This window comes from Aspergillus luchuensis, chromosome 1 (genome assembly GCF_016861625.1).
Source record: "Aspergillus luchuensis IFO 4308 DNA, chromosome 1, nearly complete sequence".
NCBI classification, from domain to species: Eukaryota; Fungi; Ascomycota; class Eurotiomycetes; order Eurotiales; family Aspergillaceae; genus Aspergillus; species Aspergillus luchuensis.
In genome coordinates, this window is record NC_054849.1 from 4,054,538 (window position 1) to 4,080,279 (window position 25,742).

The window sequence follows — 25,742 nt, forward strand, 5'->3', positions numbered from 1 at the left end:
GTTTCGTGTATGTATAGTATATTACATTTCTAGATTCATTGCATGATATTTATTGCAGAAGTTCAAAAATAGGTAACTAACTAGCTACAAGGTATCTCAAAGACTTCTTAAGAACATACTGAATACAATGTACCACCTTATTACTTTATCAAACCACATAAATCACATAATTACGACGCATCTCGAATCATGTAAGAAAGAAACAAAGTATTATATCACTTCTCCATATCATCAAATGTCCCCTCCGTCCTTATATGCGTTGGATAAGGTTCTGGTTTCAAGACACCCGTTGTAGCAAACACCCCCGGCGGCGTATATACCCTAATGCTTTCCGTACGGGCCAGTGTCTTCTTCGACGGCGTCCGCCCAGGCTGCAACGGCGTCACGGAGATAGGCAACGGAGGAACAGGCACCGGTACACGAGCATGCATCGCTCCACCGCCGTGCTCTGGGACGAGGGTCTTTGCGGGATTGGCCTTCGGTAGGGGAGGAGCATTGTTGGGGTTGAAGAGACTCCGGACTCGGGTCCCGGTGCGTTGGATGCGTGAGCGAGCGCCTTCGGAGTATCGCTTTGTGTTGCGGTTACGGCGGAGGAGGAAGTCTGTTCGGTAGGAGGTTTCGTCGGAGGGAATTGGGGAGGAGATGCCGATGAGTGTGCCTTTTGAGGAGCGGCGGGTAAATTGGGCTACTTTGGCTGAGGGGGGTTGGTGTTTCTGCTGGTGTTTGCGGTAGAGGAAGAGGGCTAGAAGGGCTAGGACGGCGCCGAAGATGGCCCCGGGGAAGAAGCCTGCTATAATGGCGTTGGTGGGGTAGGATGGGCAGGAGGCTTTGGAGGATAGTGCGGCTGCTGAGGAGGTGCCGTTGGTGCTGCTGCTGCTGTTGTTGTCAGAGATGGCGGTCTTGGAGGAGCCAGTCGTGACGGGGACGATGGTGGGATTGGAAGCATCGGTTGTAGAGGCGGAGGTTGTGAAGGAAGTGATGGTTCCTGTGGAGGATGTGGTCCCTGTCGTGGATGTTGTGGATGACTGGCTGGCGCTGAGAGTGGATGCACTGGATGTGTTCATGGCACAGAGCGAGTCCCCTGTGCAGGTGTAGCCAAAGGGACAGCATTTGTCGCCACATTTGGGGAGGGAGTCGTCTAGTCGCGTTGTCTTGACGGAGTTCTTCGGATGTGCTGTTGCATTCTGCAGCTGCACATCGCAGGTTATTGTTTCGATGTAGTCACAGCTCTGTCCGCTGGGACAGCAGATAGCAGAGCTGGAGTCGTCCAGGCTGATGCATGTTGACGAGCTAGAGCAGCAGAAATCATCCGGCAACTTGCTGTCTGCACACTTGTTATAGTTGCTTGGACATGAGTCGGAGCTTCGTAGCAGTAAGCCAAAGGCCTGCGTTGGCGATACCGTCGAAGCAATGAGGGCGAGGAGCAGTATCATGGAGGGCCGTCTCATGAGGGAACAAAGCTGTGGCCTTGTCATTGCGATCTGACTCTAATCCAATACAATAGATAGATGAGATGAAGAAAATCAAATATAGGCTTGCGTAGACTTTGGCTAAGCGAGGAACGCTGTCTATGAAAGAAAGTATGAGACAAGAAACTTGCAACAGTGTTAATGAGTGAAAGAAAGGATGAAAGAACAATGAGCGACTTACAAAGGCATTTGCCATCGACTCCCAACGAATACCCCGGAAGTGCCCATCCTAATCACCCAGCGCTACCTGCTGCCCGACATTCTGCAGCATCATGATACAAACATCCACAGCTGCAGGCGCCGAGTCTCAGAATAGCACAGCGGATGGGGCGCATGGTTCGAGGGCTAATGAGGGTGATTGAGATAGGCGCCGGGAGGAGCCACGGGAAGGCGACGATCAACGACAGGCCATGGCATTCCAAACCCGACCAGAGCTCCTGCAGAGCCCGGCGCGTAGAGCAAGTTGAGCGATGAAGAAACCAGACGAAGAAGATCATGATGGCTGAAATGCTGCCGAAGTAAATCGCAGCATTTTGATTGGCCGAGCTGGCGCCCGCTTACCTAACCAGCGCTAGACCCGAAAGAGGTGAGTTCTGAAGGCCGAACGGGAAATTCTGCGGTGGTCCTGAAATCAACCGCTTGTTGCTCGCCATCTTGTCGCCTGTCCAATCCCCCATCATCATGTTGAACCGCCTCTTCCGGCCGCAGTCCGCGCTGCGTGCTGCCTCCGCCTTCTCCCAGGTGAGCTGACCCCATCCCAATGCCCGGGGTGGGCTCATAGCTAACCAACCTGACCTCCGCCAGAAGCCCGTCTCCGCGCTCCCACGCTTTCAGATCCGGAGCCTGCACCGCGTGCCCCAATTAACCAACGACCAGTACTTCAAGAACAATGGCATTCCGGAGCTGCTATCGCCCGAGGCGTTCGACTTCGCCTGGACGCAATACCAGGGTCTGCTCATCGACAAGCTGAACCTGATGACGCAGGGTTAGTTACCTTGCAGTGCAGCTCAAACTCCGCTGGTATGAAACTGACACCATCTTCCCTCCACTGCAACAGACACCGTCGACGCCGACGCAAAGCCCGGAGAACTGCTGGTCAAGTACTCCCGCCGACCGGAGATGGCGTCCGTGTTCAACTATGCCTCGATGGCCCACAACAACCACTTCTTCTTCAACTGCCTGGTGAGTGTCCCAAGGTCGAGTTGTGTCAGGCCCAGCTTCTAACACACCTGTGCTAGTCCCCCCAACAAACCCAGATCCCCGAAAAGTTCGCCAAAGACATCGTCGATACCTGCTCCTCGATCGAATCTCTGAAACTCGATTTCCTGGCCACCGCCAACGCCATGTTCGGCCCCGGTTTCGTCTGGCTGGCCAAGAACCTCGAGCGGGAGGGTCTGATGCACATCTTCTGCACGTATAACGCTGGCTCGCCCTACCCGGCGGCTCATGCGCGGAGGCAACCGGTCGATATGGCGACACACTCGCCGGACGCGCCGCTGGGCAACCAGTACGCTGGCGCGATGGGTGCGCACGCGGCTAACCAGAAGAACATGGCGCCGGGTGCTCTGGACGTCCAGCCCATTCTGTGTGTGAACACATGGGAGCATGTGTGGATGATGGACTACGGCATTGGTGGTAAGGCGGAGTACTTGGAGCGCTGGTGGGATCGGATTAACTGGGAGGTGGTGTTCGACAACTACAATGCGGTTGGGCCGGTTAAGGGCAATGCGGCTAATGCTGGACGGAACTTGAGCATGCTGTGATCTATTCTCTCTTCCGGTCATTTCTTTTTTGTTCATGTGATAAACTGTATTATACAATGTGTAGCTTCTATTTCATATTCTATGTATGCACTGATGTGTATCATATCCCTTTCCTTTCCCTCCATAACAATATTATAATACATCCGGTCCACCTCATATGCATCCATAATAATCCACAAAAGAATAGAGAGAAAGTTCAAGGCCTTCCCAACACATCATAAATCCTCTTCTCAAACGCCTCGACCATAACACCAGCCATCTGTCCCTCCACAGCGCCCATCATAGCAGCATGCAGCTGACTGCGGAACTCAAACCGAATATCCAGCTTCACCACCGTCCCCTTACCCTCACCCTGACTCTGCAACTCCCACCGTGTACTCAAGTACTCAAAGAGCCCCTCATCCTCACCCGGAAATCCCTGTCCGTCTTTCTTGCCCACGCCGTACTTAGCGCCGCTTTGCGCCTCCACGACCCAGTTCTCCGCGTCGCAGGTCACCTTGGAGGTAAAGGTCTCGCTGAGGGGCCCGTAGCCGACGGTGAGGAAGGCGCGGGTCGGGTAGTTGGTTGTTGGGTCACGGTGGGTGACGGTCGAGGCGGTTAGGAAGGGGAGGAAGGAGGAGTAGGATTCGACGGAGGAGATGATATCGAAGAGAGGCGCGGGAGCGTGTGGGAGCGTCCGGGTCGCGGTGAGGTGGCGGGTTTTGGAGGCGGAGTCGGAGTTGGGGAGAAAGGAGGAGAGGAAGGGGCGTTTTTGGATTGTTGGTTGAGAGAGTGAGGTGGTCGAAGAGATTGAGGTTCTTGATCTGGTGATTCGTAGGTTGTTGGTCTTATTTGTTGAGTGATGAGAGAGGTGGTTGGAGAAGGCTGATGTGGAGAGGGAGCGATGCGCTGCTCGTGGGAGGGAGACCCGGTTGTAGAGGCTGCGTGGTATCGGTGGTCGCATCATTGTGGATGTGTAGTGTGTAGTGCAACGTGGTGGTGGAATTTGAGTATATCAGTGGTTGGTCTGGGTAGAGGGTAGAATGGTGGTTCAACTTTGGGTGGACTTTTTGTCGGCTTCCGAGCGGATCTCCGCCCCCGAGCTTATCTCGGGTTCCTCCCGGTTGACACTTCCGCTGTGGTTTACTACAATCCTTCCCTTTCTATATGTTTACAGCTTCTGGTATATTATCCCCCCATAACCCCACATCCGTGTTGGCGGCACATTGCATCTGCTGATCCCAGAGATTCTACGCCTGTTAGCTAGTTTCAAATTCTAGTTGCAGCGGCTCACTTACCCAGTCGAGATTGGTTGGCGCATCGAGCATCTCTCCGATAACATCGAGTGCCTGATACTCTGGGGTGATGCCCATTGGATCCACTCCAACTGAGTATGGCTGCCCATTCCAACTTCCGTATAGTGGTGGTTGTGCTGCACTCATTAGCAATGTACTTCGGGTTATCCCGTGCCACTTACCGGAAGTCAGTTGTTGGCTTTCCTGTTGCTGGAAATTAATTCGCCGCAGCATGATTGTCAGTGCCACATATGCCTTCTGTGCATCTGCCGAGCGTCTACGCTGCTGCTCAAATATCCGATGTGACGTTTTAATGGTCGCTAGCAGTTCCTCCCGGCTCCGGATGACTGCCGCTACGTCCTCGTCCGTGCTTCCCGTCGGTGTGCCGGTAGGGTTCTGCGACAGATCCAGACAGATGATCATGGCGGCAAGCAAATAGTCTGCGGTCTGAAGCGAGTTCGGGAATTGTCGGTCGCGGTAAAGAAGTCCACCCGGCTGAGTCTCGTGGTAGATATCCGCCTGGTGACGGAGGATCTCCTTGGAAGCACTCATGCAAACCTGACGCGAGTAGGCATAGCGGGGATTGGTATGCACCTCGCCCAGGTAGCGCCGATGCAGCACACAGCGGGCCTTCTGGTACAAAAGTTCCAATGTGTATCGTCTCAGGATCAGGTATGATGAATCCACGAAGCACTGGTCAAGTGGGCGTATCTTGAATGCAGTGGGCACAAGGTCCCGAGCTTCCTCCAGCTGTCGGTCCAGGGCCAGTATGTCATCATATGTCATAGGATCGCGCGAGTACGCTAAATCAGAGATCTTCCCAAATACGGCCATAAGTCGTGACTTTCCGCGGATATATGCAGTTGTACTGAGTTCAGTCTCGGGTCGAGATGGCGGCAGTTCAACGGTAGACTCCCCAAATTCCTCATCAGAGATGTTACGCGGTAGCTCCACGTCCTGCTGCCAGTCCTGTATACCCCGCGGGACCCCAACCTGGAACGAGATCAAAACATCCAGTTGACGCATGATAGCCCAGACCCGCCGCCTCATCTCGCCTTCGTATGGTGTGATATTCGGAAAGTGTTGCGGATCCCGGTGGTACCCTGAACGCATAGCAAGTCGAATTGCCATGTTCAGCAGAAAAGATACTCCGACTTGGGCATCCTCGCTGCGGAAGAATTCGCACATTGTGTAAAAAAACAGAGCCTCCACTTTGAAACGCCCCGGAACGGTGTAGTTCGACTGAACTAGACACTGCGCGGTCAATTGCCTGAGACGCTGAACGGCTTCATCTGCTTCCCCGAATTCTGCCGGTAGCGGCTCCCCGGTGCGCATATACACGGACATTGTTATTGTGAGAGCTGCGTACAGCAGTGCCAGCCAAGAGATAGAAACTTCCTTTGGTCTTTGCCAGAATTGGTTATACTGCGCGCGTCAGCAGCATCCTTTGTATCTCCCACTCGATTGAACTAGCATACCTGTTTCTGGAAAGTAGGAAAGTGCACCATCACTAATCCAATCAGCATCACTTATCAAGGATCGATACAACAGCAACACCTACCTGTGGTCGGCTCATTAAGGCCGACAAACATAGCCACGACGCGATCCACGACCGGCCGAGCCGGCAACCCGTCCAACAACTCGTCCATGGTCATTTCCTGGTGCAGCCCAAGTAATAGCGTTGGCGCATTCGACGGCCTTACCATCTCGTCGTCTTCCCCTTCCTCATCAGACAACCCCAACTCCTCATTCTCCCTTAGATACTCCTTGACTCCACTAATCTGCACGACATCAGCCTCACCCAACTCACTCCACATATCAGAAAGGACGGCCTTACTTCCTCGAGAATCGCACTCCAATGCGCCCCATCAATATACCTCATGCCCGTCTCCCTAACCACCAACCTCCCGGGATCAGGAGGCGGAGTTTCCGAATCTCCGCCCTGCGCTTGCTGTACCTCCCCAAATGCCAATGACGGTTGCACCGACGATGCCGGCGTAATCTGACCACCATTATTAATCACCTGTTGGTGTTCACCCACACTATTCGACCTCTCCTGCTGCTGCTGCTGTTGTTGCTGCTGCGTAAACGACAGAATCAGATTCTCCAGGTGCTGCAACCGATCCTGTACTTGCGTCGGGCTGGTCCGTCCATTACTCGAGGTCTTGCCGCGCGGGCCGCGCCCGATGAAGGTGCAAGTGCCGGCTTCGTTGCGCTTCAGGCAGTTTGTGCAGGGGTGCGTGCGGCAACACTTTAACCTATTGCATGAATTATGATTATTGGTATGCGTTCTTTTATAGAGTAATAGGTGTTGATGGTTGAAGGTAGAGGGAGGAATGTGGGATTGGAGGGGTTGCCGCTTGCTTACTTGCGGGCTCGGCAGGCTGTGCATGAGAGTTGCACGCGGGTGCGTTTCTTTTCCATAACCGTTTGATTCCTGTATATGTCGATGAATAGTGGAGTATGTAGTGGGGCTACTATGTACCAAGTATAAGGGGGGATGTGTGGAGCGTGGGGTAGTTGTGGTAAATAGATAGTGAATGTGAAGTTGAGTTCGAGTGTAATTGAAGTGGAATGGAGGCTGCCGCGATGGCGATAAGGATGGGGGTGGAGTGGTTATCTCCGGAGCTAAGCCCGAACCCTACTTTGGGGTGGAGTGGAGCAGACAAGTTGTGAAGTCAAGTTTCGGTACTTGTTTAGAAGAGTGGTACTTACAGTATATATTCTAGGGTCCGTCATTTGTATCCTCGTGTAACATCATCTGCACATAGCTATAGTAATCACAGTATACCCCTCGCAGCAGCGAAACAGATCAAATATCTACACAACCACTCTACTATATCTACTGAATCTCCGCCTTCATTGCAACCACCTCCCCCGGCGCAACAATCTGCACCCTCCCAACTCCATCCCCTCCATCCTCCAACACAATCCGATACTCATCCTCCGCATACAGTGGGCTCGTGGCCCTGTACGAGATCTTCTCCGGAAGAACCAACTCCCCACCTTCATGCTTCCTCGTATCGCGCCACAGATCCAGAATCGAAATGAGATTCAATGGCCCATGCACAACGATATCCTTATGACCCTCGACATCTCTCGCCCACAGCGTCGAATAATGGATCTTGTGCGGGTTGAACGTCAACGCCGAGAACCGGAACAATGTCACTGCCGTTTGGCGCAGCGTGCGCGTATGCACATTATCACTCGTCTGGGTAGACGAACTAGCCGGGCCGTTGAATGCCTTCGTCGCTGGAGGAGTAGATGAAGTCGTAGGCGACGGCGAGGTTAGAGCTTTGCGGAAGACCCAGTTCCTGTATACATCCACATCAGCACCATCCCCAACTTCACAAAAGACAATCCCTACTCACCTCCTATCCAGAACCGCCACCCCATCCTCATTTCTAAACTCCTTCTCGACCCCCACAACAATCATCTCCTCCCCGGTCTTCCTCACAACCTTCGGCTCCGCACTCAACACCCTCGTCGTCTCCTGCACCTCCTGCCCCACCCTCAGATAATTCGGCTTCCCATCTTTCCCTCTCGGCCAATGTACCTCCCCACCAGCCCACATGCGGCGCGTGAACGGCGACGCAGGGTTATACGAGGTGTCGGTGCCGTCCGCGCCGAGCTCATTTTCCAGGAATGCGGGGGTGAAGTACACGAGGTGGTAGCCGGCGGGTAAGGGCGTGCCGGTGGGCAGGGAAGTCGGGGTATTGGATAGGGATGGGGAGTTGGGGAATAGGGAGGGTCGGTTGAGTGTTAGGGAGAGGAGTTGGAGTTGGTTCGCGTCGAGGGTTTGGGAGCGGGTTTGTGGGCCGAGGGATTGGAAGCGCGTGAGGAAGGATGTTGCGATGCTGGATGCGGATGCGGAGGTGTTGGTGCGGAGGGCCGGGCGGTTGGAGAATGCGCGGGTGAGTTGCGGAGGGAGGGATTGCGGGCGGAGGAGGGGTCGTGTGGAATGGCGGGCTAAGGAGGGGAGGGACATCGTGGTATGAGTTTTATTGTGGTTGGGGAATGTATGATGATTTGGTTTGATCGATCGTGGTGGAAGCGAGAGGGGAGCTTAACAGGGCGTTGTCTCGGAAGTGCTGGGGTTTTGTACCTCGGGTCACTGGGGGGGTTTCCGAGACCGAGATCGAGAGGCTATGTTCCGAGTAGCCTTTATGGTTCCGCCATTTAGCCGCCGCATTCTCTCGGTCTGCGAGAGATGATGCCGAAGATTTATGGTGCGGTAGTACTGGCCTCAGCAGATCTCAAAAATACTTAAAGTGCAATTCGGTAATTTATGAATGGAATAGAAATTATGTTAGGAAAGAGTTCTGCTACACCAGGTCATGCATGGGACACTTTCTCAGTAAGTCTCACACGACAAAGTATTGGAAGAAAATGTAGGCCAGTGAAGATATATATATCGGGATCCGAAGATAGGCAGTATTTAGTTTACCCCGATGGCGACAACAGTTAGAAAGAGGGGAATCAATGACCCACGGTAATTGTTATTCAAAAATCCACAAATATATGAACGTAATGTCTGTACCGCTGATATAATCATGTATTAAGATACATCGCGAAGGGGTGGCATAGGGATAATTAGATTTTCCGTTTGACCTTACTACTCATACCACTTGATAGGTGTCCAACGCGGCTGTCCGATGATTCTCGCCAAGATGGGACTGCCAATACAGTTGCCTAGTGTCACGCTGAAATGCTCGTCGAACGGGTAGATTATGTGGACATGGGTACCCCACTTTTTGTTTCTTCGACTTTCCCCATAACAGTTGGTACGAGATAGTGTAAACGGAAGACCTATAAATTCTTTCGATACTGTTTATCAAAGTTCGAGCGCCGATGATACAAAATCGAATTCTTTTTCATTATATTGTTCTCTTCGAAATGGATATATATCAGATAAGAGTAAGGAAAACATGAAGTGAGAAATCAGCTGATAAGGCCCCGAAAAGGTATATATAAATGTACGGGGTTTATAAGAAAGGAAAAAGAAGTAGAAGAAGTAGAAGAAGGAGCGATTGGAGGAGAATATTGTAGGAAAATCCAACATAAAACACGAATAATAAACAGAGAGTCTCAGACCAAGCAACAATGACGGCGTCTCTGGTGGTAACGGAGGTGATCCTTCCTACCAAAAGATTGGCCACAAACTGAACAGGAATACGCATCGGGTGAGATATGAATCGATTTAAGATGGCGGACAAGGGTCCCCTCAGTGCTGAAACATGTGGAGCTGGAGCAGCCTTCCCATTTACACTCAAATGTTGGTGGGCTATGAGCACTAGAAGGGGCACGAGGGATTCTACTGCATAGATGTGGTACCGTTAAATGTGCCATGTTGATGGTAGATAAAGCGGGTCACATACCTTCCCGGAGCTGGGTGTAGCTGGTGGCTCATGGCGCTATTGGAGGCAAGCCAGGTTGGGTTCGTGTCTGCATTGGTATCCATCCAGTCTACTGGTAGTCGCAGGGGCTGACCACCAGTAATACGAGTGGAAGCATACAAGGCAGGGATTTCCTCATAGTAGGCAAAAGGCGCTTGGGCAGTCTGCGCCACACCGCCTTGTGGGTGGACGTTTCTCTCACTTGAAAGACTCCCCGTCGGATTGACTGTCCAAACATGAGGTTCAATACTACGGGGTGGACCAGCAATCGAGGTAAAGGCCCCATAGGGGTGATTTGAAAAGATGGAGGAGTCTGGCTGGGACACTGGAGCGGCTGATGGCTGATGAAAGAGGTATTGACCGATGGGGAGGCAGTCCGGATGAGTACCAGCAGTAGTACTAGTAGTATCCTCTTGGAGCCCTAGGGAAAAACTGGTCGGCCACTCCATGATGAACTCGGATGGGTAATAATAATGGTGAAAGAGACGATTCAAGTCTCAATGTGTGCTTTGATGTTTGAATTTGGCCAGAGGTCATTTAGAAAAGGTGCCCTTATATATGCTAGAAAGGGGCCGTGTGTCGTGTGTTCCTGTATAGATCGGCTTACGCTGGCACAAGTTGATGATCAAATTTAGGCGCACGGTTTATCAAGCCAAATTTTTCAGGATCCCACCAAATCCTCAGGAGATGCGCGGGCAAGACGCTATACATGGCTGCGCTCCACCGACGTCGATTTTCCATTCGTGCAGCCCCCTGGCAGGGCTAAAAAGGTGCATCGAGATCCTGGAAACCGCCAATAGATGGAAGGAATTTGGCCGGGTACTTATGTTCCTCCGCATCCACTCTTCCGGCAGACTGTGCCATTGTAGTGGGTCTACGTGTAAGTACTTGGACCTTTTGGTAAATCAGGCTGATGTGGGCCTAGCCTTTTATCGCCATAGTAAGTTACAGATTGGATTTCACCAGAAAGAACGCTTTTCCTGCTAGCTCTCAGACACACCACACCCAAGCATGGCTGACACCATCTGGGAGTCCTACCGGCCCGAACTGGAGCGTCTCTATATCCATGAAGGCCATAAATTAAGCGAAGTCAGGAAGTATATACAAACTAAGTACGGGTTCGATGAAAGGTCAGTACATTCTTACCCTGCTGCACCTACAGACACAGAGAATCTCATATCAAAAGAGAAAGTCACAGTACGAAAAATACTTCAAGCAATGGGGCCTGCGAAAAATCATTCTCTGACCTCAGTGGAGGGCAAGTTCATCGGGCGGCGAATCAACAAGAGAAAGAGGGAATACCAGAAAGAGAGCGAAGTGTATGTCGACGGGGTTCAATATCCCCCAAGCAAGCTGAAAAAGTCTCGATACAATAAAGCCTTTGTTTCGACGGTGGATAACCTTCCAGATGATCTGTTCAGCGTGTTCCCATATCATCCTGCTCGCATGAATCCCAGGCAGCTAATAGAGTCTTAGCTCCTTCTCCCAGCACTCCAGAAGGAATTGTTGTCTGCACTCCTGCAACGCCGGTATGCGGCTCATTTGAGGTCACTCCCTTCCATGGCTGCAATTTTCCAAGCTCCTCAAGCCTGGACAAGACCCTAGTATGTTTCTGGGGTTATTCCCACTACTCTTCTAAAACTGACCTGAACGGTTGTATAGATTTGTCGTCGCTACCGTCCGCCCTGGCTGTGACATCGCCACAATCCCCTGGTGCTTTGACAAACAACATCGACCGAGACTTGATGCAACGACTAGGCTCGATAGTTCCTTAGAAGACGCTGTCCAATCCACCCAATATCAATAGCCTGTCCCGTATAGTGACTGGAGTTAGTATTCTGATGCCGGAAGAATTCGAAGGCCAGCATCGTACCCTCGGAACAAGGCTGTGTAACACTCCACGAACGACACCAGAGGGTCATAACTTGGAACTATTCTTCTTGTCTAATGACTTCGTATCCCACGGTCCAACTGGCAAACCCAAAAGAACTATGGCTGCCCATGACCGGAATGTGATGAAGTTGTTCCACGCGTCTGGCTGGAAGACTATGAAGCACATCGAGAGCCCACCGCAGAGGCCATAGCAGAGAAACTGTTGTCAGTGCACTGCGACTCTTAGATCTGACAAACTAGGGAAGGGCGAGGGTCGACGCACGGCGCTACAACATGCGATGAACAACGGAAACATAGACCTGATCAACCTCCTTGACCACGGAGCCAATGTCAACAGTGCACCATCAGAGTATGGCGGGGCCACCGCATTACAGATTGCCGCCATTCAAGGCTACCTAGGAATTGCTCGCAAGCTCATCGACCTAGACGCAGACGTTAATGCTGCTCCTGCACGACTCAATGGCAGAACAGCTTTGGAGGGAGCGGCAGAGCACGGTCGAATTGACATGCTTCGGCTACTCCTTGACGAAGGAGCATCGCTGGTAGGCAATTATGGTGAACGGCAATATTGGCGTGCCGTGGAATTGGCTGAGGGAAATGGGCATATGGCGGCTGCGAAGCTTTTGACATCGTTCAAGGATAAGGTGGAAGAAAGTGGCAATTGGAATTGATTGGCCAACTTACCGCGATACGGCAAGTTTCACTGCTGGACTTTCCAGTATTATATTTGATTGATGTATTGTCTTACTGGCTCAGAATGATCTGATTTGTCTGTTTGCCTTATTTCCTCGTCCTCGGTCCCGAGACACTGTAAGGGTTATCTATCATATAGCGCCAATGGGATCATCCCAGCGGTTGATTGACTGGAGACCCTTCTACATGTCCCTGTTTTGGAGACTATTTATTCAGGAGCTTTGTTTGGTACCTTTCAACGCTGCTTTTCAGAGGATATCTGATATTACTCACTATATCATATTAATAGACTGCTAGTATGCGCAGAACTATATTCGAGTTTCACATTTCACACACGCTTAGTGTGTACCATGACAATCATTGATGTAGTATGCACAACAACTACAGCACATGAGTTTAAACAAGATGACACTCGTCTACTAACATGATACAGCGTTATAGATATCGACACTTATCTAGTATCCAGAAACTACTGACTGAACCAGCTCACAGCTTGGCCTGCCCAGCCTGTAGTCGGTCCCAATCCTTCGACTCAAACGGCACATACTGGTTCCCCTGGAGCCAGTACATCCGGTCACTCGCCGGAACCAGCGCAGGATCCACTCCTTGTGTCCGGAGAGTATGTTTCTGCTGCTTGTTATTTCCCGTAGCCTGCATCTCAGCCGTGATTCGGAGAAACTGTGGAGCAGCAAACCGCGGAAGATTCTTCACCACATGCGCAGCCAGGCTGTTTAGACTCTCTTCAGATGGAGGGAGAACCACAGTCTGGTCCTCGGAGCGTGTCTGTTGCTGAAGAACGATGGCGGCGCAGCCAGCACGGCCGTCATGGTTTGGCAACGCCACTCCGTAGACGTTGGCTTCGTGCACGTCCGGATGAACGCCCAGCACCTCGGCCACCTCGCTGGTGGACACGTTTTCGCTCTTCCAGCGGAAGGTGTCACCTAGACGGTCGGAGAAGTACCACCGACCGTCTTTGTCCCATCGGATCAAGTCTCCAGATCGGTAGTAGGCGTCGCCTTTGCGAAACACGTCGCGGAGTATCTTGCCGTCCGTGGCTTTGTTGTTCTTGTAATAACCGACGAAGTTCTCTCCGGGATCCTGCGGGTTGAGTGCATATAGCAACTCGCCCGGATCGCCCCGCGGGACCTTCTTGCAGAAGCCAGACTTGGGGTCGCGCCAGGGTTGTTGGGTTTCTTGGTCAACTTCGACAATAGCAACACTACGACCGATGATCATACTGGTGAGAAACCCGCTACGGCCAATTGCACCCGCAGTAAAGTCGTTGGAGGAGATGTTGAACAAGCCGCCTGGGCCTTCGGTAGAGGCGTAGAATTCGGCAATCGTAGGGATATTGAACCGTTCCTTCACCCGGTTCCAAATGTCTGGACGCAGACCGTTGCCCAGAGCCAGGCGAATCTTATGCTTCTTGTCTAGGTTTTCCCCGGTGATGGGATCGATGGCGGGCGGCACTGCCAAGAGGTATCTCATGGTTTCACCCACGTATTGCACGATAGTTGCATCATTCTCCCCGGCTTCCCGCATGAAGCTACGAGCAGAGAACTTGCGACCGATGATCAAGGCCGATCCTGTCCACAAACACGGCATGAGACCGAGGATGGCTGCGGATGAGTGATAAAGAGGCATGCACTATGATGAGATTAGTATTGTTGAGAGACAGTACAGGGGTATCAAAGAAGCCTACCGTGAACATCCGGTCATCCTTGGTCATCTTCAGCCAAGTATTGGTCATTACAGCACCAGCCCAGACCTTCCTCCAAGGAAGAATCGCAGGCTTGGGTAGGCCGGTAGTTCCACTCGTGTAGATCAGCGTGGCCATGTCGCGCAGCTGAGTGCCGCTCCGAGCTGTGTCGTCCTCCCGCGTAGGCTCCATTCTGAGGATCTGAGCCTCGACTTCTGGGGTGAAGAAGACCAGATTGACTGAATCCCCTCCATCTCGGAAGTCAGGAGAAGCAAATAGCTCTAGTTGTTCGGACGTGAATTTCTGGCGAAGTTCCTCCTCAACGAGCAGCAGTCGTGCGCTTGAGGCCCGAACCGAATGTGTCAAAGGCTGCCCTGTCAGATTGTAATTAATAAAGGCGGGCGCAGCGCCAATACTCCAGAGACCCATCCAGATGAAAACGAACGTCGAGGAGTTCATGAAATCCATGGCGACGACTTCCCGGGACTTGACTCCGTGAACCTGCTTGAACCAGGCGCCATAGCGCAGCGCCAGCACGTACGTTTCGTGATATGTCCAGCTTTGTCCATTGTAGACGATGAACGGCCGATCCTTGGTTTTCGGGTCGCGGGCATGCTGCTCCAGCACATAGAAGAAATTGACCCGATCGGTTCGCTCAGAGGACTTGGAGTTACTAGCTATACTGAGCATGGACGAGATTGAATGCTTGTCTTGGAATAGAGAGAATTTGGCATTTAGGTATGCGAGCGTGGCTACCAGCGCCGAACCGGCGATCGGGAGAGGGACGGGGAGATCTGGTAGATCATCCAGTCAGTACCGGAATTCTAGCTATACTTCATATATGATTATGGTAGGGAGCTCGCAGACCAGGTATCGCAGACATTCTGGGAGTTATTCCTACTGATTATGTTGGATGGTTCGGAAGAAGCGGCACACTGTTATGGTCTGCCCGTTGGTGATCACCGGAAGGAAAGGGAAAAGGAAGGGAAGCACGGAGACGAGCAAATGAGCCGGAAATGAGGATGCGCGCGGGGTATTAAATACTAGCAGAGGAACAAAGAAACTGTTGGAACGCGAGCTGGCATCGATGGAGCTTTTAGTTGACAGCCATGAGGCTGAGCCAACGAGATCCTTGTCATTCAATTCACCTTTTAAGTACTAGTAAGTATGTCCTTACGTGGAGAGGAGCGGGTGAACAGAGTTACCTCGGCTGGACGGAACAAGCGCTATGATGGGTTGTGCATTAAATGAAGCTGGTCACGGTCTCCACTAACCTGGAACTATTGTAATTCAATGGTCCAACAAGAAACCAGTTAATCAGGTGGAGACTCGCCAAGTTGGCTGGTGGCTGAACCGGCCAATGGGTCCGTGGAAAGTGTGGGAATAACCGAAAATAAGCCTTCGCTGAGGCTAATTCCATCCATCGCTACTACATTAAAAGCAATAACTATGGCCGGACTTATTGATTAAGTAACATTGATGTTCGGGTTGATGCACGGGCTGATGCACGGGTTGTACCTGATTTCACCTTTCTTGGGTCAATGCATGCTACATGCAGGTTTGGCTTGGCTGACTATTAAATTCATTTTCTAACTTTACGCAGCAGATCTCTAACTCCGGCTCCTCACCGGCACGTTCCTATATTCCCCGTCCATGAATGATCGCAACGCCTCCATGGCTTGTTCCAACACCTCCGTTTCACACACATACCCAATCCGAACATATCCCTCATAATCCTCTCCTTCCCCAAAACATGAGCTTCCAGGGACAAACATCACCCCAATCTTGGCCTGCAGTTGTTCACAGAAGGCTACATCGTCCACTGGATGGCCTTGGTTGTTAAAACGCACAAATGCCGTTGTACCTGCTCGCGGCTTAACCCAGTCACATGCCCACCGATGAGACTCGATGAATTTCTCCAAGATTGCCAAATTCCGGCGGGCCAAGTCAAGGTTCCGCTTAAGGAGGTTGGGCTCACACGCGGGGGCTAACGCGTAACTGGCAATAGCATCATCCAGCTGGCCGACGGAAATGGTTGTGTAGTCCCTGGCGCTGGCGCAGGCCTCAATGATTGAGCGGTCTCGAGATGCAATCCATCCAACACGGAGTCCTGCCAAGCTATATGCCTTGGACATGGAGCCAGTCACTACGGTATGCTCGTATCCTAGCGACAGGAGCGATGGCGGGGCTTGGCCTTCCCCGACAGAGTGATACAGCGGGCGGTAAACCTCATCGGCATGGACAATGATGGACGAGCTTCGAGCGATTTCAACGATTTCCTTCAATGTCTCCTGGGGTATCACCGCTCCGGTAGGATTTTGAGGGTTACTGTAAGGCGAAATATCTTGATCAGGGAAGCCGGTCAGTGGAAGTCGAGGGGTTTACTAACTTGAGGATAATCATTTTGGTATTCGGACGGATAAGGCTCTTTAGTTCATTGATATCCAGCCTCCAATTGTCTGCCTCTTTCGCCTTCCACAGACTCACCTCAGCCCCGAGCGATTCCGGCACTGAGTAGAGCTGCTGGTACGTGGGGTAATGGCAGATCACATGGTCGCCGGACCCAACCAGAGTATAGAGCAGGAGAAAATTGGCTTGGATGGCGCCAGCAGTGATCAAGACATTGTCCGATGGCAACGGTGTTTGATCCGAGTACAGCCTTGCCAGGTTTCCCCGGAGTCGTTCCGACCCACGAATAGCTCCGTAAGTGAGCTTAATGCTCAAATCCAATGGGTCGGACTTGTCCTCCGACAGCTCCCGGAGATCATTAAATGAGATTGACGCACAGCATGTTTCTGCCACATTGTATTTCGCTGTGGTTTCATATTTGTCCATCCACTTGTACAGAGTAGCACGGTTAGCTTCATCTAGATAAAATATGCGGGGTTGTCCGGTTGGGGAGGGGTCATACTTGTTCCACGGCGAACTCTTTGATGTGAACCATCGCGAAGGCTTTTTGAAGACAGACACTCGTTTACTTCTAACAACAACACGATCCTTTCTCAACAATGACTCAATGATTCGGAATGCGTTTGATTTATATCTCATGGAATTCAGGTACCGAGTCACGTGATAATTGAATATGGCGTTTCCCGATTGGGTGAAACGGAGGAGAAAGTGGATGAAGCGAGGCAAATCCAGCAAATGACCGGTTAATTTACGCTTGCCGTCAACATGAACCATCGGAATATATTCGAGGCCATCTCACTGATATCCACCGCGCCCTGTAGGTGACAGCATGATCCACAGTAGACCAATATATGCCGTAGTTACTTTGAAGCAACGTAGGTCGCGGTAGGTACCCGATAATACCACATCGCGCCGGGCTATCATTGGGTGGGTGCCCCAGGCTGTCAGGCCACAGATTAGCGCTTCTCCGCCCTCGTCATCGCCTCAACCGGTTTCCCCATCCAGCCTCTCCTCTTCCCACCCACCTTTACCGCTCCTTTCGTGTCTCTTTGGTTGTGGTTTCTGTCGGTGCAATCACGTTGGTGGATATTCTGTTTTCCTGAACCTGTCAGGGAAGCCTTACAGTCCTTTAGATTGTATCCAGATGTGCTATCCTTTATCGTGATTTCAGGCGTTCATTGTCGTCGCTGCTTACTCCGCACCCGGTCTCTCGGTCCGACAGCCCATCAGCTTGCCAGCTACCTGCTAACTCAAGTGCGAAGGCAGCTCTCGCACTTTGGAGCCAGCATGCGGCTGCCATCGTCACTCCAGCTATCCCTCGCCCTCTCCCTCTCACTCTCGGCCTCTACGGTCGCAGCACGGAGCAACTACTCCGAGGCCGCCCTCGTATCTCCGCTCTTCTCCGCACTCGACGATCGTCCAGACGGTTGCCCGCCGTGCTTCAACTGCCAACTAGACGCGTTCCAATGCGCCCAGTTTGCTGACTGCGATAAATTCACTGGGAAATGTGTCTGTCCACCAGGGTTTGGTGGCGATGACTGCGCGCAGCCTCTGTGTGGGTCGCTGGCCGATGGCCATCAGAGGTCCCCCCGCCAGGGCGACCAGTGCTCGTGCGAAGATGGCTGGGACGGCATTAACTGCAACGTGTGCCAAACGGATGATGCATGCAATGCGATGATGCCAGAAGGTGAAGGGGGTGTTTGCTACAAACAGGGTGTTACGGTCAAAGAGAACTTTCAGATGTGTGATGTGACCAATCGCAAGATCCTTGATCAGCTCAAGGAGCGCAAGCCACAGGTGACGTTCTCTTGCGAGGCCGAAGACCAGACTTGCAACTTTCAGTTCTGGGTGGGCCGAGTAGAATCGTTCTATTGTGGATTGGATAAATGCCAATGGGGCTTGGAGACTACTCATAGTCAGAACAAAACCCACTACACATGCGAAAACATCAACTGCGAGTGTATCCCAGGACGCATGCTTTGTGGCGAGGAAGGATCTATCGATATCGGCGACTTTCTCCGAGAGTCAATCGCGGGACCTGCTACGTTCTCCTCGATCTCCACTGAGGGTGGCAGTCCGGAAGATGGTAGCACGTTCCAGGAGCCAGCTATGGACGAGTTGATTAAAGCTGTTTTTGGCGACAAGAGTATTACTTTGAATTGCAATGCCGGCGAGTGTCTGTATCGGACAGATGTTCCTGGCTACACGCGCCCGGTTAAACAGATCAACACCCCTCTTATCGCCGGCGTCATCGCGGGATGTGCCCTCTTCGTCGTTGCTGTCATTCTGTCTGTATGGTATCTTTCACGCAGGTCGTATTTTGGTCGCATTCAGCTGCCCCTTTCGGACGACGAGGACGACGAAGCGGCCAAGCTCCTGGCAGAACACAAACCAGCGGCCTTGTATTGGGACAGTGTCTCGTACTACTTGAACGGAAAGGAAATTCTAAGTGGCATTCAGGGTTCTTCTCAGCCTGGTCAGATCACAGCCATCATGGGCGCCTCGGGTGCAGGAAAGACGACCTTCCTTGACATCCTTGCTCGGAAGAACAAGCGGGGTACTGTCCGTGGCGATTTCTATGTCAATGGGGAGAAGATCAGCGACCATGACTTCAAGAGTATGATTGGTTTTGTAGATCAGGAAGATACTATGCTCCCCACCCTGACTGTACACGAGACTATCTTGACAAGTGCTTTGCTCCGGTTGCCACGAGACATGAGCAGAGCTGCGAAGGAGCAGCGAGTGTTTGAAGTTGAAAGACAACTTGGGATATCCCATATCAAGGACCAGTTGATCGGATCTGAAGAAGGCAGAGGTCGGGGCATCTCGGGTGGTGAGAAGCGCCGTGTTGGCATCGCATGCGAGTTGGTTACCAGCCCGAGTATTCTTTTCTTGGATGAGCCTACAAGTGGATTGGTAAGATGCATCAGCCCATCTAACACTGTGCTTTTCTGACTAGCTGCATAGGACGCATACAACGCATTCAATGTGATTGAGTGCTTGGTGACCTTGGCAAAAACATATAATCGCACTGTCATCTTCACTATTCACCAACCGCGCTCCAACATTGTTGCTTTGTTTGACCGACTGATTCTCCTAGCTAAAGGAAAGACCGTCTATTCCGGACCATTCTCCACTTGCCAAAGATACTTTGACCATTCAGGTTACTCTTGCCCACCAGGCTTCAACATTGCTGACTATCTTGTCGACCTCACGATGCACGCTAGCGTGACCCGCTCTCACAGCGACGAGATTAACTCCCCCTTACTAGATGTGCGGGTCGATCCCCCTAAGACGGCGTCAAGCAGCCTGCGAGCCGTCAAATCTGTGGCTAGTGCATCCAACGCGAGCTTCGAGGATAGCAGCAGTACTTTCGATGCGAACCGACGACCGAAGAGTAAGCGGCGCGTCTCCCTCAAACAGAAACAGGACAGACAGCTCTACTCGCGCAAGAAGGACCCCGAAGCTCCCCCTACTCCGAAAACCGATGAAGAAGACGAGCCTTTGGATGATGCCGCCGAGGACAACCAGCAATGGCTGCGTCTTTCTCGTCAAACGGGAACCGCTCCATCTCAAATCATCGATGACCCTGATCAGCTACCCCCAGCGGCCCCCGGACAGACAGACCTTGACATCTTGGTTGCAAATTATGCGGCATCGGACATCGCACGCTCCGTGCATGATGAGATCGTAGCGGCCATACAGCATGCACGCGTGGCGAACGGGTATACCAACCCCGAGCTGATGTCTGCTCCTTCTGGAACCGGCAAGACATATGCTCGCATTGGCCTCTTGCGACAGTTCCTGATCCTGTCACAACGAACCTGGCGTAACCTGTATCGGAATCCTATGTTGATGCTCACGCATTATGCCATTTCTATCCTGCTCGCCGTTCTGTGCGGTTATCTCTTCTACGGTTTGACCGACGACATCAAGGGCTTCCAGAATCGGTTGGGTCTTTTCTTCTTTATTCTCGCATTGTTTGGATTTAGCACGCTTACCAGTCTAACGGTATTCTCCGGGGAGCGGCTTCTGTTTGTACGCGAGCGAGCTAATGGCTACTACCACCCGATTACCTACTTTGCGGCCAAGGTGGTCTTTGACATTGTGCCCCTTCGCCTCCTCCCTCCTATTATCATGGGTATCATTGTGTATCCCATGACTGGCTTGATCCCGGCTTGGGGCGAATTCTTCCGATTCATCTTGGTCCTTGTTCTCTTCAATCTGGCGGCCGCCAATATTTGCTTGTTCATCGGTATCATCTTCCGGGATGGAGGCGTGGCTAATTTGATTGGGAGCTTGGTGATGCTGTTCAGTCTGCTCTTCGCTGGTCTCCTGCTCAACCACGACGCCATTCCCAAGTCTGCTTTGTGGTTGCAAACTGTGAGTATCCACGAAACTTTTGTCGCTGTATTGATAAACTCTTCGTGCACGTTACTGACTCTTGATAGCTTTCCATCTTCCACTACGGCTTCGAGGCTCTGATCGTCAATGAAGTAACGTATCTGACCTTGATTGATCACAAATACGGCCTGGACATTGAAGTTCCCGGTGCATCCATTCTGAGCGCTTTTGGATTTGATACTCAAGCCCTGTGGACCGATGTCATCGGACTGGCCATCATCTCGGGTGCATTCATCGTAATCGCATATGGCGCGATGCATATTCTGCTAGTTGAGAAGCGGTGATAGTCTGATAAAGGTGTTGGCAATTATCTATGCCGACACACTTGATCTTGTTTTATTATGCAGCCCAAGGGCTATGGTTGTTTTTGTGTACTGGTATTGACTCCGTGATGAGCATTCTGATACGACGTCTTCTTCCTATTTCTGCTTTTTAGTCCTGTTTTCGCCACGGATCTTCATTGCACCGTTAGCTAGCTAATGATGGGTTATATCTATGTAAATAGAGGTCAATTATTGAAGGTGCTTCTACTGCATATACTTGGTGATGGTGATGCTATAATGCGGACTTGCGGGCTGGCCAGTAGAAGCCGCCAGATGCGGATGGAAGCACGTGTTTCCCCACGTCATCGATATGTGTTTGTGATGGCAGAAATACTATGCTATGCTGTGTGTGCCCATACAGACATTTGACATACTTTTCATTGAATAGTTGAGCCGTCGTATTCTGGTAGTCCTTGGCATTAATGATATCATACGCTTGCTAAGCTCTGCAGCCAAAGCTTTCGTAATCGATACTGCAGTGGTGGTGATTGGCAATAGTGGCCGATGCCGCGATTACTAGTATCCGATAGCGGCTGAGCATCAACAGGCGCATAGTCCGCGGTCATGGCCATAATTGCTTTTCTCGCGCACACTGGGGTTATGGCCCTGATTTTCAGTGTCAGACAGAGAGTCGTAAGTCGTAATAATGAGTCGAGATTGGAAGTAAAAGTCACCAGTAACGAACTCCACGGACTTGACAGCAGATCGCGGGTCACTCCCCCGGAAGAGCCTCACCGCCTGCCAGCTCCAATCGCGGCTTTCCCCCATCGGTTCGAATCCACAATCAAGTCCAACTTCCTTCGTCTTCAGTTCTCACCTTCCACCCCTTCGCCTCTGTTTCCTCCTGTTCTATCTTCCTGCCCCCGAGCACGGCTACCTCTCCGCTCCTCTCCTCCCCCTTTTCTTCTTGTTAGCACCCTTTTCGAGTCTTTCGAGCATCTCTTTTCCATCTTGCCCACCATGTCCGGTGAAGCCTGGCTCTATCTGTTGGCGGTGTTGATTAACGCCGTCAACCTGTTCCTGCAGGTCTTCTTTACTATCATGTACAGCGATCTGGAATGGTATGTCCTTGTCTCTATCTTCACTCTTGTCTCGCCGGTATTTGTCGTGTGCGTGGACGAGCTCTTGTGAGCCGCATGAGAGCTCGCCATGGATTGCGACAGCGTGATGGAACCCAACCAGCTAACCATCCCGGTTCGCTCCCGCAGTGACTACATCAACCCCATTGACCTCTGCAACCGCCTCAACGCCTACATTGTGCCCGAGGCCGCCGTTCACGCCTTCCTGACCTTCCTGTTCATCATCAATGGCTACTGGGTCGCCATCGTCCTGAACCTGCCTCTGTTGGCGTTCAACGCTAAGAAGTAATGCTGTCCTTCCGGCTCCGCCATGGTGTAGCCCAACTAACACAAGCGCCCTTTCTACAGGATCTACGAGAACCAGCACCTCCTGGATGCGACCGAGATCTTCCGCAAGCTGAACGTGCACAAGAAGGTTAGACTGCATCATTTCAATCCCGCTATTCAAGGCGGACCGACCGCTGACACACATTGCAGGAATCTTTCATCAAGCTGGGCTTCCACCTTTTGATGTTCTTCTTCTACCTCTACAGCATGATCGTCGCCCTGATCCGCGACGAGTCTCACTGACTTCGTGGCAAGACGGAACACGCACTGCGCAACGGCCGCCCGGGCTGAAGTGTCATGTAGTGCGATTGTCTTGACTTCTCCTTTGGCTAGGGAAGATTGGACGGAGCATGGTTCTGCGAGTATCGGTCTCGCTGCTGTATCCCGACGCAACGTGCGCCTCTCGTCCCGGCTGCTTGACACTGTCGTCGGTGTGCCGGCGCGTGCAGCAGAAGAGACCTTGTATATGACGTGACTATGAAAGCATATCATTGATGACAGCGAACGCGTGAGGTCTCAAGATCTTGATGTTTTTTTAGGTTTGCGGAAGAGAGATGGGCGATAGATGAGGTAATCCGATCGCCTGGGAGCAGCACGCCGGAGAGGCTGCTTGAGTTGTTCTTGTTTGCTTAGTGTACTTTCCTTGGGTTTCTGATGTTGCTAATTTCCTGTTAATGTCTTCAATAATGGTGCTGTATATACCTCAGCGGTGTGACAATGTGCGCGTACGATATTGTGATTCCTTGTAGAAGAACAGCTGTTTAGATAGTAGATAGGGTTGGTTGTCCGCCGGAGAATCTTGCGCGGGCGGTGCTTCCGCCTTCCGTAAAAGTCGGGCGTGGGACTTCTGCCGATCGTAGAAACCAAGCTTGCTTCCACTTCATTTCTCGCCGCATCGGGGAAGTTCAATTTGTTCTCTCTTCCCTGAATCACAGCCATCGCAGCAATCATGGCATCATTACTCGGCGCCGGCTACGAGTCTAGCGACGATGACTCGGCGAAGCCCTCTCAAACCCAACCTACGGTGCCCTCAGCGACCACGATTGTCGCGGCGCCAGAAGTGAACACAGAGGTTTGGTCCCCCAGTTTCTCTTGAGATCGCTGCTATGCAATGAATCCCCTATGATTACCCAATTCGGAATGTCTGGTGTATCTAACAAACCTACAGGATCAAGCGCATATGCAGATGATGCTCGCTAACACCTCATCCACCGCGCTCACCTACAACGCTACCTACGATGATCTCTCCCGGCCGTCTCAAGGCCCCGTCAACCCCTTCAAGCCTGCCGGACCGGCAAACGGTCTTAAGCGCAAGAATGTCCCGACCGGATTCGCCGAAGAAGCAGCCATCAGTGAGGCGACCTTCGCCGCGCAACACCGCACCTTCCAAAGTCTAGGCTACACGCGCAACCCCGGTCTCCCGGGCCAGTTTGTCGGCAATCTTGATAACGCAGCCCAATTTGGTGGCCGCGATGTCATCCAGATGAAGCCGTCCAAGGAGGCCTCTGCAGCGCTGCGCGCGAAGCGGCAAAAGAAGGGTGACCCCAGCATCGTTGAAGGTGAAGGTGCCTACCTCGGCCCATGGGCGAAATACCAACGCGAGGAGTTTTACGAGGAGGAGGCCGCTGACGAGGATCGCGAACTCGCCAGCGACGAGGAGTACGTCGAAGTCGATGAAGAGGAAGATCTGGCCCCGTCAGCCATGCCCGCCATGAGCAAAGAAGCCACCGACTACCAAGACGACACGACCAAGGTCGAATCCACCGAATTCCACGGCACAGAGCAGTTCGACTACCTGGGCCGCACGTACATGCACATTCCTCAAGATCTGGACATCGACCTCCGCAAAGACCCCGGCAGCGTCAAGAACTTCATCCCCAAGAAACTCATCCATACCTGGAAATCGCACACCAAGGCCATCACCTCCCTCCGCTTCTTCCCCCGCTCCGGCCACCTCCTCCTCTCCTCCGCCGCCGACGGCAAAGCCAAGATCTGGGACGCCTACCACTCACGCGAACTGCTACGCACTTTCTCCGGCCATTCCAAGGCCATTACAGACACCGACTTCCACCCCAGCGGCACCACCTTCCTCACAGCCTCCTACGACCGCCAAATCAAGCTCTGGGACACCGAATACGGCAAATGTCTCGGCCGCTTCAGCACCGGCAAAACCCCCCACGTCATCCGCTTCAACCCAGGCGCCGAACACTCCCACGAATTCCTGGCCGGTATGTCCGACAAGAAGATCGTGCAATTCGACACCCGCTCTGGCGAACTGGTCCAAGAATACGACCACCACCTGGCAGCCATCAACACCATCACCTTCGTCGACGACAACCGCCGTTTCATCTCCACCTCCGACGACAAATCCCTCCGCGCCTGGGAATACGGCATTCCCGTCCCCATCAAATTCATCGCCGAACCATACATGTTCGCCCTCACCCGCGCCACCCCCCACCCCAACGGCAAATACGTCGCCTTCCAGTCCGGCGACAACCAGATCGTCGTGTACGGTGCCACAGACAAATTCCGCCAGAACCGGAAGAAGAGTTTCCGCGGCCACAACAACGCCGGCTACGCCATTGATATTAAGATCTCTCCTGACGGTCAGTTCATCGCGTCCGGTGATAGTGGCGGCTATGTCTGCTTCTGGGATTGGAAGACGGGTAAAATGTACCATAAGATCCTGGCTGGTGGGAAGGAAGGTGGCGCGACTACTTGTCTCGATTGGCATCCGCAGGAAACTAGCAAGGTTGTTACGGGTGGGTTGGATGGGTTGATTAAGTATTGGGATTAGGGTTGTTTCGTTCGCTGTTTCTTTTTCTGTATAGGTGTTTTTGTGTGTTGTGTGTAATAGATATAGTATGCATGAAATGGGTTATATCGGCTATATGATGATGCCTTCTTTGAACGTAACGTATATCGTTGCTTGATTGTATTGTCCTAACAACCTGATACGTAAGATAACAGTAATAGATAGAAGAAAAGGTTGGTAGTATGATTAGTTTTAATC

General features: G+C 52.1%; 12 protein-coding genes across 12 annotated transcripts; 5 read left to right on the plus strand and 7 right to left on the minus strand.

Moving 5' to 3' along the window:
* Positions 1–215: 215 nt before the first annotated feature.
* Positions 216–1,475, minus strand: AKAW2_11366A (uncharacterized protein; the record flags this gene model as incomplete). Its single annotated transcript, XM_041683842.1, has 1 exon — positions 216–1,475. One exon carries the CDS (start codon positions 1,473–1,475, stop codon positions 216–218), a length of 1,260 nt encoding a protein of 419 aa, XP_041538086.1.
* A 675-nt stretch (positions 1,476–2,150) lies between these two features.
* sod4 (mitochondrial 37S ribosomal protein mS42) lies at positions 2,151–3,232 on the plus strand (the record flags this gene model as incomplete). Its single annotated transcript, XM_041683843.1, has 4 exons — positions 2,151–2,210; positions 2,274–2,454; positions 2,527–2,651; positions 2,708–3,232. 4 exons carry the CDS (start codon positions 2,151–2,153, stop codon positions 3,230–3,232), a joined length of 891 nt encoding a protein of 296 aa, XP_041538087.1.
* Positions 3,233–3,428: 196 nt separating this feature from the next.
* Positions 3,429–4,178, minus strand: AKAW2_11368A (ubiquinone-binding COQ10-like protein; the record flags this gene model as incomplete). Its single annotated transcript, XM_041683844.1, has 1 exon — positions 3,429–4,178. One exon carries the CDS (start codon positions 4,176–4,178, stop codon positions 3,429–3,431), a length of 750 nt encoding a protein of 249 aa, XP_041538088.1.
* Positions 4,179–4,374: 196 nt separating this feature from the next.
* On the minus strand, positions 4,375–6,930 carry AKAW2_11369A (putative C6 transcription factor; the record flags this gene model as incomplete). Its single annotated transcript, XM_041683845.1, has 7 exons — positions 4,375–4,461; positions 4,510–4,643; positions 4,689–5,931; positions 5,985–6,016; positions 6,068–6,287; positions 6,344–6,764; positions 6,875–6,930. 7 exons carry the CDS (start codon positions 6,928–6,930, stop codon positions 4,375–4,377), a joined length of 2,193 nt encoding a protein of 730 aa, XP_041538089.1.
* A 418-nt stretch (positions 6,931–7,348) lies between these two features.
* Positions 7,349–8,494, minus strand: AKAW2_11370A (hydroxyacyl-thioester dehydratase HTD2; the record flags this gene model as incomplete). The annotated part of the gene is made up of 2 exons (XM_041683847.1): positions 7,349–7,820; positions 7,878–8,494. 2 exons carry the CDS (start codon positions 8,492–8,494, stop codon positions 7,349–7,351), a joined length of 1,089 nt encoding a protein of 362 aa, XP_041538090.1.
* A 1,100-nt stretch (positions 8,495–9,594) lies between these two features.
* AKAW2_11371A (C2H2-type zinc finger protein) lies at positions 9,595–10,351 on the minus strand (the record flags this gene model as incomplete). Its single annotated transcript, XM_041683848.1, has 2 exons — positions 9,595–9,823; positions 9,885–10,351. The coding sequence occupies 2 exons, from the start codon at positions 10,349–10,351 to the stop codon at positions 9,595–9,597; spliced, it is 696 nt and encodes a 231-aa protein (XP_041538091.1).
* A 1,722-nt stretch (positions 10,352–12,073) lies between these two features.
* On the plus strand, positions 12,074–12,466 carry AKAW2_11372S (uncharacterized protein; the record flags this gene model as incomplete). Its single annotated transcript, XM_041683849.1, has 1 exon — positions 12,074–12,466. One exon carries the CDS (start codon positions 12,074–12,076, stop codon positions 12,464–12,466), a length of 393 nt encoding a protein of 130 aa, XP_041538092.1.
* Positions 12,467–12,974: 508 nt separating this feature from the next.
* On the minus strand, positions 12,975–15,070 carry AKAW2_11373A (putative long-chain fatty acid transporter; the record flags this gene model as incomplete). Its single annotated transcript, XM_041683850.1, has 3 exons — positions 12,975–14,135; positions 14,191–14,981; positions 15,055–15,070. 3 exons carry the CDS (start codon positions 15,068–15,070, stop codon positions 12,975–12,977), a joined length of 1,968 nt encoding a protein of 655 aa, XP_041538093.1.
* Positions 15,071–15,797: 727 nt separating this feature from the next.
* Positions 15,798–17,370, minus strand: AKAW2_11374A (putative aminotransferase; the record flags this gene model as incomplete). The annotated part of the gene is made up of 2 exons (XM_041683851.1): positions 15,798–16,515; positions 16,577–17,370. The coding sequence occupies 2 exons, from the start codon at positions 17,368–17,370 to the stop codon at positions 15,798–15,800; spliced, it is 1,512 nt and encodes a 503-aa protein (XP_041538094.1).
* A 513-nt stretch (positions 17,371–17,883) lies between these two features.
* Positions 17,884–21,284, plus strand: AKAW2_11375S (putative ATP-dependent permease ADP1; the record flags this gene model as incomplete). Its single annotated transcript, XM_041683852.1, has 3 exons — positions 17,884–19,512; positions 19,564–20,979; positions 21,048–21,284. 3 exons carry the CDS (start codon positions 17,884–17,886, stop codon positions 21,282–21,284), a joined length of 3,282 nt encoding a protein of 1,093 aa, XP_041538095.1.
* A 603-nt stretch (positions 21,285–21,887) lies between these two features.
* On the plus strand, positions 21,888–22,972 carry AKAW2_11376S (cornichon family protein; the record flags this gene model as incomplete). The annotated part of the gene is made up of 4 exons (XM_041683853.1): positions 21,888–22,384; positions 22,532–22,687; positions 22,751–22,817; positions 22,880–22,972. 4 exons carry the CDS (start codon positions 21,888–21,890, stop codon positions 22,970–22,972), a joined length of 813 nt encoding a protein of 270 aa, XP_041538096.1.
* Positions 22,973–23,678: 706 nt separating this feature from the next.
* On the plus strand, positions 23,679–25,526 carry AKAW2_11377S (WD40 repeat domain-containing protein; the record flags this gene model as incomplete). Its single annotated transcript, XM_041683854.1, has 2 exons — positions 23,679–23,801; positions 23,898–25,526. 2 exons carry the CDS (start codon positions 23,679–23,681, stop codon positions 25,524–25,526), a joined length of 1,752 nt encoding a protein of 583 aa, XP_041538097.1.
* Between the last annotated feature and the right edge of the window lie 216 nt (positions 25,527–25,742).